Source organism: Otolemur garnettii, unplaced genomic scaffold (assembly GCF_000181295.1).
Source record: "Otolemur garnettii isolate 467f Iridium unplaced genomic scaffold, OtoGar3 scaffold00245, whole genome shotgun sequence".
In the NCBI taxonomy this organism is placed as follows: Eukaryota; Metazoa; Chordata; class Mammalia; order Primates; family Galagidae; genus Otolemur; species Otolemur garnettii.
In genome coordinates, this window is record NW_003852640.1 from 406,842 (window position 1) to 421,866 (window position 15,025).

General features: G+C 55.5%; 1 protein-coding gene across 2 annotated transcripts in view; it reads left to right on the top strand.

Annotated features, from left to right (window-relative positions):
- Window positions 1-12,630, top strand: part of CYHR1 (cysteine and histidine rich 1) — a 15,537-nt gene extending 2,907 nt beyond the window's left edge. Inside the window, exons 3-5 of one of the 2 annotated variants that reach the window (XM_003802337.3) lie at window positions 8,156-8,394; window positions 8,996-9,207; window positions 10,722-12,630. In XM_003802337.3, the coding sequence (XP_003802385.1) occupies window positions 8,156-8,394; window positions 8,996-9,207; window positions 10,722-11,113 (843 nt within the window). In that variant the 3' untranslated portion in view covers window positions 11,114-12,630. Of the gene's footprint in view, window positions 1-4,702; window positions 8,395-8,995; window positions 9,208-9,450; window positions 10,362-10,721 lie in introns of those variants that run through there. The other variant, XM_023508349.1, reaches the window with a different exon arrangement.
- Window positions 12,631-15,025: the final 2,395 nt, after the last annotated feature.

The following is a 15,025-nucleotide window of genomic DNA, read 5'->3' on the forward strand; positions in this document are numbered from 1 at the left end:
CAGCGGGAAGCTGGAGGAGCGGCTCTACTCGGTGCTCTGCTGCACCGTGTGCCTGGACCTGCCCAAGGCTTCCGTGTACCAGGTAGGGCCGCCGGCCGACCCCGACCCGGCCCAGCCCGGGGCTCCAGCCCCTGCTGCGGGGTCCCCAGGCTCCGGGTCACCCTGGAAGCCAGGGCCAGGGGTCGGGGGACCCGGCGGCCAAGAACCCTCTCTAGCCCTGGTCCTCACATCTACCTTCCTCGCCAGCGGGACTGCAGCGCCTGCTCGGAAGCTTCTCGTTGTCTTCCTCTCAGGACTTGATTTCTTGCTTTGAATCCCTTTTTGCCATATTCTAATCCACTTAAGTCTCTTCTGCTTACGTTCTTTTCCAGATCCTTCCAGTCCCCTTCTCGGCGCCCCTCAACCCACCCTCTCAAGCTGACCCTGCCTGCAGGGCAGGGCTGCTCCCCTCATTCACAAGCCCCTGGGCACAGTCCTGAGCGCTCCAGAGCTCCTTCCCTGTCCTGGCAGCCACACCCCCCACACCCCACTCTCTCCACCCCGGCTTGTCCTCTATTTCTTGAGCTGTGTACATTTTCCTTTTTATTCTCCTCAACAGAATTCTTTAATTTGTTCATTTTATTCTGAAGAACAGGAAGAAGAGAGAAGATTGCTTTTCATGTTCCCCCTACCAAATCCCTATCTTTGGTCTGGATGAACCACCTGCAGCAAGCCCCCAGCCTGGTTCTCTAGCCCCAACCTAACCCAGTATTCTCTGAATATGTTGTGCCCCTGTATGCATATGGGTGCTCCTCACCCACACCAGGGCTGCCTTCGTAGGTCACCAGTGTTCTAGGAGGTCTGTCTAGCATGGCATTGCATGGAGTTGCTAACCAGCTTAGTGCTGTCAGAGAGGGTACTTGGCCCAGGTGGCAGCTGGGCAGACCTCTGACTGGCATGCAGATGCAGTGTGCAGTTTCCTACCTTCTTCTTCATCCGTCTACACGTTAACTTCCCAGTCCTTTTGAGAAACGAAGTGGGTTCCCTGTTTTTTTGCACTTATGGAAGTGGCTGGTGGGGTCATATTTCCTTGTTTATATGTTGAAAATGAGAGTCTGGGTGAGGGGCCGTTTTTATAGTAGGTGTTACATGGATAGTCTAGGTTGCAATTTCCCTAATCTCTGGGTCCTGAAATCCTTCCTGCTTAGGCATGAGGTCGCTTGGGAGGATCCCAGTGTGGCTGGGTGGGGAGAAGGCATGAGTTTCCACCCTTCTGGGTGTCAGGTGTCAGTGCCAGCTGGGGGAGAGCTTTTCACAGCTGCTCCCCAGAACTAACAGCTGTCTCTTGGCTTTGGTAGTGTTCTGGCTTTCAGGACTTACCCACTTTCCAGCCCCTTTATGCTTGCCCACAACCTTCTGATCCTCCCGAGTGAAAGAACTCTTTTTTTCTTGGATCTTGGGTCAATATCCAGTGAGCCAAGCCAATGGTGGGTCCTCCCAGGAGAATTCAGGTCCCTCCTCTGTCTTTCTCTGTCTCATCTATGAATGGGCTGGAGCTGGACCTGGCATGATGACTGGCTGCGTGGTTCTAGTTCCTGGTCCACTCTACCCCCTCTCTGGGCTGGCCTAGCACAACTGAGGCTCTACTTCTGGCCAGAGCTGCTGGTATCCAGGTCTCTGAGCCTGGCTGGCTCAAATGGGCCTGTACTGTGTGGGGTGGCCAGAGGCAGGGAGCTGAGCAGCTGTAATGGACAGTGAAGGTTCTGGGACAGCTCTGACTGGTAGCCTCCCTGGTCCCCCAGTCTCTGCTCACTGGCTTCCCTAGTACAGACCTTGTGAGCATGGAGAGCCATGAGTGCTGACTGAGCTGCAATCTCCTCCCAAGTGACAGCTGGGCCTCAGCAGCAGAGGAGTTTCTGGAGGCCTAGAGAAGGCTCTGGAGCCTAGAGTCTAGAGTGTGTGATTTGTGGGAGAGCCCTTGGGGCTCTGTCGGAACTTATATAAATCTGCTGTGTGATGTGGGAAAAAAAGGAAATGTCTCTTGGTGCCTCTGAATGCTGCTTGCGGATACCTCTTCTGGTGGTTTCATGCTGTGTGAAGTAACCCTGGAAGGTCACTGTTGTGTCACCACTGTGGCCTAAGACAGGCCTAAAGATCCACACTCTTGCCTGGTTGCTCCCCTAGAGGGTCTGGGCACAGACAGTGTGTCCCTGGTTAGGGCCTGCTACTTGCCACCACTTTGGACTCAGCTCAGCCTTTCCATCTTCTGCTGGCCTTTGGAGATCTGAATTGATCAGGCATGTGGCAAATTCTGCCCTCTGTTCCTGATGGAACTTTTTTGTCTGACACCAGCAGAATGTGTGGCTCAGGGTGGGCACCAGCCATGCTGTGCATTTCAGGGGTCAACTCAGATGGTGCCCAGCTCAGGGATGGCCATACTGAGACTTGTGTGCTGTCCCTAGCACTGAGGCTTAGGAAACAGCTCCATGGGCCTCTGGAGTTGGCTGGGCACTGGGTAATTCGAGAGCCTGTCCTCCAGCCACTGGGTGCGGCCATGCTGCCAGAGAAGCCTTGAATGGTACACAGTCCACCTGCCCCCAAGTCTGAACTCTGGGCCTATAGGACTGGCCTCCTGACAAGCCTGTGCTCACATGCCATACCTATAAGGCTGGGAAACTTGCTTGGGTGTCAGACCAGTGCCCTTGTGCAAATGGCTCCTGCTGCCTGTGTCACATTCAGCTTCAGGCTGCAGCTGATGGTACATGTGTTTGATGTTCCTGTCTTGAGTGTGTCCTGGGTGACTGGCCTGGCAAGGTGTGCAGGCACCCAGATGGAGAGCGGGGGGCCTGGCAGGGAAACAGGGACACCTCTGTAGGAGCTTCTGGCAGGCAGAGTGGGCAGACCAGGCATAGCCCTGTGGCCTAAGGACATGTCACCTGTTAGCACCTATGCCTGTGGGAGCATCTTCTCTGGGGAAGATGGGGCCTCGGTGGTGCCTGATTTCCCCAGTTCTCCTGCACATGAGACTCTACCTTGTCCACCCTGAGGCAGTCTTTGCCTTGACCTAAAAATGGCAGCCAGGGCCCTGAGCCTTGGTGCTAGCATGTAGTCCCACCCCTCCCCAGGGCATTCTTGATGTTTAAACAAGCTGTCAGGAGTACAGGGCCATCAGATGCCCCATTACAAATGTTCCAGCCTGCATCTGGGGTAGCCCCAGCTGCTTCCTCTCACTCAAGGCCTCTGGCTGGGTCCCTGCACCCTTCTGGCTGAGCTGTCCTCTTCCATCCCTGCCTGCCTCTGCTGTTCCTCTTGGGCCCAGCTGAGGTCATCCTCTCCCTTCTATAAAGATGTGCAGCCCTCCCTTGTGCGCCCTTCCTTATCTGACATGGGCACTCCCACCCTTGGCCTGGCTGCCCTCACTCCCCTGAGAGTCTCTGTCTGTAGGGCAATCTTGGCTCAGGAGACTGGTTACCTGACTGATGATCCCACTGTTAGAAGGCCCAGGAGGAAAGGGCAGCTCCATCACTGCCCATTTACCCTCAGAGAGCCATCTGTGGGAGTCCAGCCACCTCTTCCTGATCCCTGGGGGAGCAGCTCAGGATTGCAGCTGCTTGTTTCTTTGAGGTGAGAAAAGTAGCCGAAAAGAGCTTTGAAAATACATCTGTTTAGGTATCCACAACTCACAGGACAGAGCAAGAAGGAAGTTTCTGGAATCTCTGTCTAGGTGAGAAATGTTTTTTGTGGTGGTGGTTTGTCATTTTGAGTTACTTTTAGACCAGCATTTACATTGTGAATGGAAGCTTAACTCGAGAGGGCGGCTGGGCCCCATTCACACCCAGACATGAAGAGGGACCTTAAATCCTACCTGCCTGGACGGGAGGTTCACATCCTGCCTTTACTCCTAAATAGCTGTGTGACCTTAGACAATGCCTGGGCTCCTCTCAGGCCAGTGTTTGAAGAGGCTGAGGGCCGCACATGCTTGGCCTTGGGTGTGCCCTGAGGTGCTCTGGGCCTGCTGAGGCCCTTCCAGCAAACCAGATGTCCAAGGAGGGGGACCTGCTGGCTGACAGGGCCAAGTTCATTCAGCTATGATGGCCACTGTCAAGACCTGTGAGTCCCTGACCCCCTGGATGAGAGGATAGGCTGGAGTGGGAAAGTGTAGGACCCCAGGGTTTGTTTAGTTTGTTGGTTGGGGGTGAGTGGTTGGTTGTTTTTTTTTTTTTGAGACAGAGCCTCAAGCTGTCCCCCTGGGGAGAGTGCCGTGGCATTACAGCTCACAGCAACCTCCAACTCCTGGGCTCAAGTGAGTCTCCTGCCTCCGCCTCCCAAGTAGCTGGGACCACAGGCGCCCGCCACAACGCCCGGCTATTTTTTGGTTGCAGCCGTCATTGTTGTTTGGTGGGTCCGGGCTGGGGATTCGAACCCACCACCTTAGGTGTACGTGGCTGGCGCCTTAGCCAGTTGAGCTATAGGCGCTGAGCCGTGGTTGGTTGTTTTTATTTTTCTTTCTTTCTTTCTTTTTTTTTTTTTTTGAGGTAGATAGGGTTTCATTGTCACCCACGCTGGAGCACAGTGGGAACATCACAGCTCCTTGCAGCCTCTAACTCTGGGGCTCAGGAGCTCCTCTGGCTTCAGTCCCTTGAATAGCTGGAACTACAGGCAGGCACCACCATGCCTAGCTAAGTTCTTTTTTTATTTGTTGTAGAAACTAGGTCTTGCTATTGCTCAGTCTGGTCTCAAGCTCAAGTGATCCTCCTGCCTTAGCCTTGTGAAGGTGCAGGGATTACGGCACCCATCCCGTCCCTAGAGTTTCAAAGTACCATATGTCCTAAAAGGCTAGCTGACCATAGGGAGCTTTGGACCACAGAAAGTAGTAGGGGTCATTTCCTAAGACCTGCTTATGGCCCAAGGCCTGGGGGACAGGACTTATTCTCCTCAAGCCTAATCAGTCTATCCAGCTACTCCTTAACCCTGGAGGGAGAAGGCAGCTCAGATAGAAACCTCAGGTTTGCACAGGCTGGATGCCTGTGAGCTGCCTGTGGCCAGACAGAGGGAAGGCTCAGGCACTGTCCTGAGAGGACAGGTGCAAATAGCTGTTTCTGGACTGCTTGCATGTATCAGCAACTATAGAGGGGTCTGAATCCTTGGCTTCTCATGGAGATGGGTCCCCCCAAGAGCTCTGCCGTGGGTGACTGTGGTGGTAGTATTTGCTGTGTGCTGGGTGCAGAGCAACGTTGCCAGGTCCATTCCATCTTATCAGTGTAGGATGAGGTGGGTTGCATACTCATCGTCTTGTGCACATAGAAACTGAGGCCAAGGTCATAGTGCTGGTGACTTGTGGGCTGGTGTCTTAGCCCAGCACTGTGGCTCTAAGCCAACATCGGTCCCTAGGAGGTCTAGGAGGTCCCATGATGTCAGCCTGGGTTGTAAAATCCCTTCCCTCCCTCTCCCCACCACTAGGATCTCCTGGCTAGTAGTGGGAGGCAGCCTGGCCTAGGTACTGCAGGGGCTGCTTCTGGAGACACCTGGACTTTGGGGGCCTCCTGTGGCCTGTGTTATCTGCTGGAGGCATGTGGCCAGCACTATATGAAGTCCTCCCAGGCAAGCTTTTGGCTTGGTAATGGGCACAAGTCACCACTGCCAAGGCTAACCTAAGCAGAACCGAGGTCCTGCTCAGGAGACTGAGAGGGCCTGGATGGTGAAGAAGACTCTGGAGCATCATGACCATCTTGCTGTGGACACATCCATCTTGCTGGGTGCTGGTCTATTCCAGGCCGGTTCCCCTGAGTCCACCTGGAAAGCATGTCCTAAACAGCTGATGGACAGGATATGGGCCTGTCCCTTGATGGGGCCAGTGTGTTCCAGGGCCTCTTGGGGCTTGCTGTGTTCTGCTGTAGCTGAGCCATTAGGGCTAGAAAGGCAGTGATCCCACCTCTCTTCATAGCTTGCAGGTTCTCCAGGAGGCCAAGAGGGGGGCGGAGGGCAAGGCCTCCACTACTTCCCCCTGGAATGGAGTTGATTGGGCTTGTGTTGGGTCTGGAGGAATGAGGCCTGTGGATAGGGCTGGCAAAGGAGTTGGGGCAGCTTTCAGGGTGAGTGGTGCTGGGAACTAAGGGGTGATATGCTTGATGGCCTCAGTGCCTCCTGGGGAGGATCCAGGACTCCATCCCTCTGGCTGGGCTGTCTAGAGCCAGAGGAGAGGCCCTCAGGCTGGGACGGGCAGAATGTGGGAGGTAGCTGCAGAGCTGGGCCCAGAGCCTTACCAAGGTGCAGGCATCCTCACAAGGAGGTGCCTCAGGTTGGCCACAGGGAGTAGCTAGAGACGCCAGGGGGTCTTGGCCCTGGCATCCTCCTGGGCTTATCATAGGTTATGTGACTTGGCTCAGGTTTTCCCCCAAACAAACAGCCAGTTGGTGCTGTGCTGTCTCCTTCCTGCCCCTCTGCCTTCAGAAGCAACAGCTTTCCTCAACCCAGGACCTGCCTGCCTGGCAGAGCCAGCATCTGACGCTCCCAGCAGCCTTTAGTGAAGGTGGGGCGCAATGGGGTGGGACCTGGGCCTCCCCCACCCAGTCCACTCACCACTGACCCCTGGGTTTGAGTGGAGCAGACCAATTTCCCTACCTCATGTCATGGCAGTTGGGGCAGAATAGCACCTGCTGGGCCAGGATCCTCCAGAGTGAGCCACACCAATGCAGTCCTCTTCCTCCTCATGTGCATTCTAATTGTTAATGGAATGTAGAACTTGAAGTTTGAATGCAGATAATCTTGGTGTTTGTATGGACATGGATTCTGTGTCCTGCTGTTGGTTCCTTTGTGTCACTCACTAGACCCCATAGGTGCTGAGAGAGCTAGCCAGCTTCTATAGCTCCTGAGCTCAGGGTGCTAAGACCTCTGCAGCAACAGAGTGGCAACTAGGGCTTACTGGTGCCCTGCATATACCTGTGAACATGCCTTCCTTTGCTATGCAGAGAGGCTGCAGCATAGCAGACTGGGTCTCTGTTTCACAGCATCCTGTTCTTAAAATGTCCCAAACCCGGCTGGGTGCCCATAGCTCAGTGGTTAGGGCACCGGCCACATGCACCAAAATTGGTGGGTTCAAACCCAGCCCGGGCCTGCTAAAAAAAAAAAAATGTCCCAGACCCCAAAGCAGGCCTGTGGCCCAGGCCTCCACTGAGATGCTGGGGAAGCATAGTCTGGACAGAGGCGACTCCTCTGCCTGCCCCCTTGCCCTCAGGCAGCTAGGAGAAAGTCCTACCAAATGGAAAGCCAGTCCCTGTCACTCTCAGCCGGCCCTTGGTGTGCTTTCAGCCCTCAGAATGAAACTCAGTCCAAACCCTTACTTCACCACAGCCCAGGACCTGGGCAGCTGTTTCTGCATAGCTTCAGATTTTTGCTCTTGTACCTCTTGGTTATGATCTGGGCCTAACATCCTCCCACTCTGTGAGCCCCTTGAGGGCTGAGCCCACGGCCCCCAATATGTCAAATGAGCAAGAGATCCAAGGTGAGAGTGGTGCCTGGCATCTGGCTGTCCACATGAACAAGGACTCCCATGGGGAGGGACCCCCCAGCTTACACCAGCCCAACTCAACATCATGTCCTGCTTGCAGCCCCTGTTCCCAGCACCCGTGGGCATTCCCTGTGTCCCCACCTACCCTGTCCTGAGCCAACTTGGCCTCGTCTGTCACACCTTTGTGCCACCAGCTCTCAGGATAGTCCCTGTAGGTATTCAGCCTCCCTGGGCAGGTGGCTGCTGCCTTCTCTTGTGCTCAACCAGAGAGGGCCAGAGTAGAAGGGCCAGGCTGGAGGTCAGTCAGAGCTAGGTCCCCCAAGCCCAGAATGAATGGCTAAAGAGGCATGGAAATGGCATCCCCCCCTGCCATGGCTGCTGGCTAAATGCCCTTGCTGTGGCCAAATTGATGACTGCTGGTTCTGCTTACACCAGGGAAGAGCTGTGACCTACCCTCCATGAGCTGATGAGGTCTCACTCTTGAGACTCCAGATCTCTGCAGAAGCCCAGGCTGGCTGTGTCAGGACAGACTTGTGGTCCTGTCCTCAGCAGCTGGAGTTCCTCAGGACAACTGGCCTGGCCCTGACTGGAGCCAGTGTGCACAGGCGGGTGTGTGCTTACGCAAGTCCCGCAGGTCTGTGAGCTTCATCTCCCTCTCCTTCTCCGCAGTGTACTAACGGTCACTTGATGTGCGCTGGCTGTTTTATCCACCTACTAGCAGATGCCCGGCTGAAGGAGGAGCAGGCCACGTGCCCCAACTGTCGTTGTGAGATCAGTAAGAGCCTCTGCTGCCGTAACCTGGCTGTGGAAAAAGCTGTGAGCGAGCTGCCCTCAGAGTGTGGCTTCTGCCTGCGCCAGTTTCCCCGCTCCCTGCTGGAGAGGCACCAGAAGGAGGAGTGTCAGGACAGGTAATACTGGGCCAGGGCTGCCCTGCATGTAGGGCCAGGATGGGGCTGGATCCCCATCCTGGGATAGGCAAAGCCCCTGTGTGGGTAACCTGGCTGGCCCTTGTTGCCTGGGCCTTAGGTACCACTCACACAGCTCAGTCAGGCCCTGCAGGCTCTGGGGGGCGGGGGAAGGTGGCACTGCACAGGACAGGGGCAACGAGGTCAGTTCTCAGTTGCTGTCTGAACATGACCCCCGCTCTCCCGGGCTCTCTGTGGCTGTGGGGTAGCCCCCTAGAAGGTCAGGAAATTGCAGCCAGCTTAGGAGGGCTGGGTGCTTGGTGTGAGGCTGCACTGACAGACATGGCTGCTCATCTGATATCTGGTAGGGCCCAGCCACCACACCTCTTCAGGGGAATGGCTGGACAGAGTACAAGATGTTGGTCAGTGCCTACTCAGACTGCCAAGCAGAGGAGAGACCACAGTGGGGGATCAGCTTGAACCTGCTTTTCCTCCCCTCTCTCCACACATACCTGCTCTGACCCTGTCCTAGGGCAGAGCTCACAGTTCAGCGTCCTATAGGAGCTGAGCATAGGCCTTGACTGCTGTGTTCACCTCCTCCCAGGGTGACCCAGTGCAAATACAAGCGCATCGGCTGTCCATGGCATGGCCCCTTCCATGAGTTGACGGTACACGAGGCTGCGTGTGCCCACCCTACCAAGACAGGCAACGAACTGATGGAAATTCTTGACGAGATGGACCAGAGCCACCGCAAGGAGATGCAGCTGTACAACAGCATCTTCAGCCTGCTCAGCTTCGAGAAGATTGGCTACACAGGTGAGGCGCCTCACCACCCGCTGCATGCCACATGGCTGTGGGCTGTGGGAGCCGGAGCAGAGTCTGGGCAGTGGGCACAGGCTGCGCCGCATGGCCAGGCTCCAGTGGAGAGGAAAACACTTTGGGGAAGAAAAAAGGCAGGAGATGGAGTAGAGGGGGGTGCTAGGCAGGCCCTGGGGTACACCTGGGTGGTTCTCACAACAGCCTCTCCCTGCTTCTACCCAACCTTGCCCACCACTCCAGCAAGGTGGCGTCTTCACTGTAGGGGGCTCTATAGCCTTGGGATCTCAGCAAAAAGGGCCTCGTGTCTCAGCAAGGCCTGGGGGCATGAAGAGCACTTTGTGGAGTCAGGTCCTGACTGGGCAGTCAGTGACAGCAGTGGCCACGGGGCTTCCCCAGGCTGGCACGAAGACGCTAAGAGGCCCCAGTGCAAACTGAGGGCACCCAGTACAAACTTCAGACTTGGGTGTGGATACCCACAGATGCACAGGCTGGACTGGGCTCAGGCTCGTGAATCTCATGGCTCTCCAGGCACCACCTTTGAACACACTGGGGAGCAGGAACCAGGTCAGAGCCTGGTCCAGACAACAGAAAGAAGCACCTGCTGCTGGGGCCACTCAGAGAAACTCCATTTCATTCCTGCTCAGTCCACACAAGGCAACCAGCTCGGATTTGCCCGGGGTGGTCATGGGCAGTTGGTCACACCAGGCTGCCTGGACTAGGCCTGGCCAGGTATGGGCCTGAGCAGGCTCAACAAGCCAGGGGCCCAGGGGCCTTAGCAGAAGGCCAGTTGCTACTGGTTAGCAGCAGCCTTAGCTGTCCTAATAGGCCCCATGGAGCCTGGACGGCCTAGGGCATCGTGACTGAGGCTGAGGCATGGAGAGTTCCATTTGTACAGAAAGGACCGGCCACCTGGAAGCCCATGCCTCACGGAGGGACTTGCCAACCACAGGCTGCAGGCTGCACAAGAGGACTATGAAGACAGGGTTGCCTGCTGCCTGGGGCCCTGCAGGCACATCTGCAGGCAGAGCCTGCATCACAGCCTGACGCCCATGGATCTGGCACTCCCCTTGGGCAGGGCTGGGTGCCACACACCTGTCCGCCGGCTTTTCTGGCAGCTCTGTATCAGAACCAATAAAGTGCACTTATTCTCAGAACTGTATCCTGTCTGTGTGTCTACTTCCCCCACCCTGTGGGGTACTGGGGCTCAGGGCCAGGAGGGAGGCTGGTGTGGGTCGGTTATGCCTGGGCTGTAGCCTGACCACTTGTAACTGCTAGACACACTCCAGCTAATTCGTGTTAATTCTGTCTGTGGTTGTTCCCCCCAAAGCTTGTGTGCACCTCCATGTGCCATAGTTGATTTGGTTTGCCTTTGTGACAAGTAGAGCACGCGGTATCTGGGTAAGTCTCCCTCTTCCCTGGCTGAGTCTATCCTTGGCCCGGTCAGGGATGATGCTGTGCAGCCTGGCCCGCACTAACGGCTGGCTCTTTCTGGCCCTGTCTTGTCTCCACAGAGGTCCAGTTCCGTCCATACCGTACAGATGACTTCATCACGCGCCTATACTACGAGACACCAAGGTTCACAGTGCTGAACCAGACATGGGTCCTGAAGGCTCGAGTGAACGACTCGGAGCGCAACCCCAACCTCTCATGCAAGCGCACACTCTCCTTCCAGCTCCTCCTCAAGAGCAAGGTCACGGCACCCCTGGAGTGCTCTTTCCTGCTGCTCAAGGGCCCCTATGACGACGTGAGGATCAGTCCTGTCATCTACCACTTTGTCTTCACCAACGAGAACAACGAGACAGACTACGTGCCACTGCCCATCATTGACTCCGTCGAGTGCAACAAGCTGCTGGCTGCCAAGAACATCAACTTACGGCTCTTCCTGTTTCAGATACAGAAGTAGGGTGGGCCCGGGACCTGAGGCGCAGACGGGCCACCTCTGGCTCAGCACCACTGCACACAACTATGCGATCATTTCAGCAGAGGAGGAGAATGGACAGACCAAACACACTGGGGGAGTCTGCATGCGTGTGTGATGGGGTTCCTGCCCTGGCTCACCCCTGACCCCTGCCTTCCCTCCTCCCGAGGGCAGCCAGAGGCTGGGCTGACGCACACAGGAGACAGTGCACTAGGTGGCACCCCGAGGCTCAGAGACGGTGGCGGTGAGGGGGGCAAGAAGCACAGTGACCCTGCCCCCAGCTCCCTTACGTGCAAGCAAGGCAGTGCTGCCTGCTCAGTTCTGGCCAGGCTCTGGGGGCCTCGCTGACTTCAGACAGCATATTTGATTGCGATTAAAGAGGCAGCCTTGTTTCCTACTTTCTGTTTTGTTGGAGGGAAGGCGTGGCTGTGAATGGACAGCATGGGAGCTTTGGTTTGGTCGGGGGATAGACCCTGCCCCATCCTTGTCATTGTGTCTGCACACGTCCCCTTAGGAAAGACTCAGAGACACTGCCTCCCCCACATTATTGCAGGCAGGAAGAGCCAGGCAGGACTGGGGCTTCCCTGGCCAACTGGCCACTCCCAGAGAGGCAGGACTCAGCCACCAGGGCTCAACAGATGTTCGGAATGCAGGGTGAAATTGTCCTCTTCCCAGGAAAAATTTAAAACTCTTCACAGGCTCTTCTGTAAGTTATGCAATTTTAACAAGAGAATCTATTTACTCTATCTTTGAAGGCCCAGTGTCTCCTGGCTGTGAAGAAAGCTCTGGGTGCCATGGCTATGCCAAGACTACCTGGGTGAGGGTCCCAGTGGTTGGCCCCCCTGTTACTGTTCTTGGGGATTGGCTACAGTGGTCAGGGGCTGGACAGTATGACTTCTCACCTGAGAAAAGTGAGCCCTTCCTATCTCAATGACCACCCAATGATGCTCCCTGCAGGGCTGAGCAGTGCCAGGGTTTGGGCCTCAGGGTGGGAGGGGGCTCTGCATAGAAGGGCTGGGCCCTGTCCTTTCTTCCCCAGGGTCCTTCAGGGGTACTGGGAAGAGTACAGCTTGCCTTCCACCTTTGCTTGGAGATGTGGCTCTTCTGTGATAGCTTTTCATTGCTTCAATACCAAAGAATTGGTTCCTCTGCCCCAGCCGCCAACAACATGCCTCAAAGCAGCCCCTACCTGCCCCAGCAGGCTGCCTGGGCCTGGCCCCCATCACCCTGTGCTTCCTGCCCTGCCATGTGAGACAGAGTTTGGGTCTTGGCCTTTGAGGCGAGGGAGAGGGCGTTGCTGGGGAATGAAGCTCGTCCACATCACTGAGCATGGCTGGGATGGGATCCAGTGTAACCTCTCAATCAGGCCTCCCTTCTGGGGTGGCCATTCTGCCCCCTCATAGGCCAAGAGTTGTAGTTTTTGTTGTTCAGACAGTTGCACTTTGTCACCCTCGGTAGAGTGCTATCGCATCATAGCTCACAGCAACCTTAAACTCTTGAGCTCAAGCGATTCTCTTGCCTCAGCCTCCCTAGTAGCTGAGACTACAGGTGCCCACCACAATGCCCAGCTATTTTTTGTTTGTTTGTTTAGCAGGCCCAGGCCAGGTTCGAACCCACCAGCCCTGGATCATGTGGCCAGCTCCCTAACCACTAAACGACGGGCACCCAGCCTGTGGGAGTTATTTCTGAGAATCCTGTTTGGGTTGTGTTCCCAGCCTAGGCCATGGGGCCTTCTCGAGTGCCTCACAACCAGAGCCTTCTCTCTTGCAAAGCTGATGTGGCCTGGCTATGGAGGGGAAGGGAAGGACCAACCTGAATTTGGTTATTTGTCCTCTACAAAGAAAGACCTCACCCCAGCCCCCAACACATCCTTGGGAGCAGCTGCCTCTTGACTCAGGTACAATCAGGGTGACTCCCACTGCCCTTGGGCTGCCCCCATGCCTGCCTGGCAGGCACCAAAGCCTGGGAGAACATGGGCTATGGTACTGCATCTTGGCACCCTCTGCACCTTGCCCTCCCCAGTAATGTTTCTGGGTTCCAAAGTGATGATGTGGGGGAGTGTGGGGGGAGGAGTAGGCTTGCCCCATCCACCTGTATTTGTGTGTGTAAGAGGTTGATTCAGCCGAGGGGCAGGCCCCAGGAGTCTAGGGGGAAGAACAGGGTGGGGGACATAGGCAGGTTGGAGCACCAGACCCAGGAGGTGGACGCTATGCTCCTCAGAGGTCTGGGGGCAACAGATCTGTGTGTGCAAGTGAAGGTATGCATGGCTGCAGAGAGTGGTAGGCTGGGGGCCACAGAAGAAGGAGACCCAGGGCCTGCTGAGTTCCTGCAGCCCTGCTGGCCTGTCCTGGGACAGGCAGTCCTATGTTTAGGGTGGAGGAAGAGGAGCCAGCCCAAAGGCCTAGACAAGGACCTCCCTTGGGGTTGGTATCCCAAAAGACTGCTGATGCCTCCCAGCTGCCCTGCAACCATTACACACAGCAACTGAGCCCTGCAGCCTGGGGATACTGGGCACTTGGGGAGATAATATCTGCAGCAGCTGGGACTGACACACAGACCTCCTTGTGGCTTTGCCTCTGTGGGCCATATGTTACTGGGGTACCACAGAAGTAGTTGGCTTCCAGGATCTGTGGCATCTTGGTATCCCAACCCAGTCCTTTGTGGTCTCTGAGAATGGAGGCTGGGGACCAGCCTCAGCAGATATAGGGGAGGCCTGAGAGACAGCTCAAGCTGGGACCCACCTTTCTTCCCCAAATCACCCCAGTCCCTGTGAGCACCACATGTCTCAGTTGCCCAAAGAGACATTTAAAAAAATAATAAACATTTTTAAAGAGCAAAACAAGAAGTGTTTTTATCACTGTTGGAAATGACTCATTTGTCACTCTTGTGGTTTGCATTTTCTTTGGATATTTTCTGTATGTAACTATAGTTTAAAAAAATATTACAAACCATGTTTTGTCTGTGTCTCCTTACCAAAAGATAGTCTTGTGAGTGGGCTTTCTGGGCTCTGCTAGCTAGTCCTGGCCCCAGCCTGTTGCTCCTCTGCCCCAGGCCTCCAGCCCACATGCTGCACCTCCTCCCATGCCCTTTGGCTACCCTGTCTGGTCCGAAGGGTATTGGGCTTCCAGGACCAGGGCTGTACTGTGAATCCTGCTCTTCCCAACAGCTCAAGGGGTCTTCTAAGCCATCCTGTCTTAAGCCCCATCTCTAACCCTGCCTGTGCCCTCAGACACCTCACCAGCCTGTCCTCCACGAAGGTTGGTTTTAGCACTGTGCTTTATGTGGGCAATGGATTGTTAGTATAGACCTCCAAGTCCTGCCCCGAGATGCCCAGCCAAGGCATAGCAGCACCTCACTCTCCAAAGGTAGAACTACCTGGATCACTCTTGTCCTGCTGCTTGTGACTGTCTTGCATGGCCCAGACCTGCCCAGGCTCAGGGCCATACCAAGAGGCCAGCACTCTGCAGCTGGCAACCTGAACATAATGGGCAACCTTTCCTGGACTTGGGGCCCATCTGCCCTCCAGACCTTGCTGACCCAGTTTTACCACTGGTCTGTTTTGATAAGGATAAAAAATAAAGTTCTCTCTCCCCCACTCCTGAGTCTCCTCGGGGGCCTTTGGGATAGCAGTTATTGTACCAGAAGTTCACTTCTGGGCGTATCGTGTAGCCAGGAGTAAGAGCCCCAAGGCATGGCAAACATTTGGTCCTCAAGGTAACAGGACCTTGAGAGAAGTAAAGTCCTCAAAGTAACAGGAGACAGTGCAGGTATTTAGGGGTCTGGGGCCTAGGTGCCTTAAGTCACAGGATTCCAGACATCTGTCATCTGTCAGACCCTAGTTTGAGTGAGAAGTCTGGGTTACAATGCTCTTAGCCTAGATTTTTTTTTTTTTTTTTT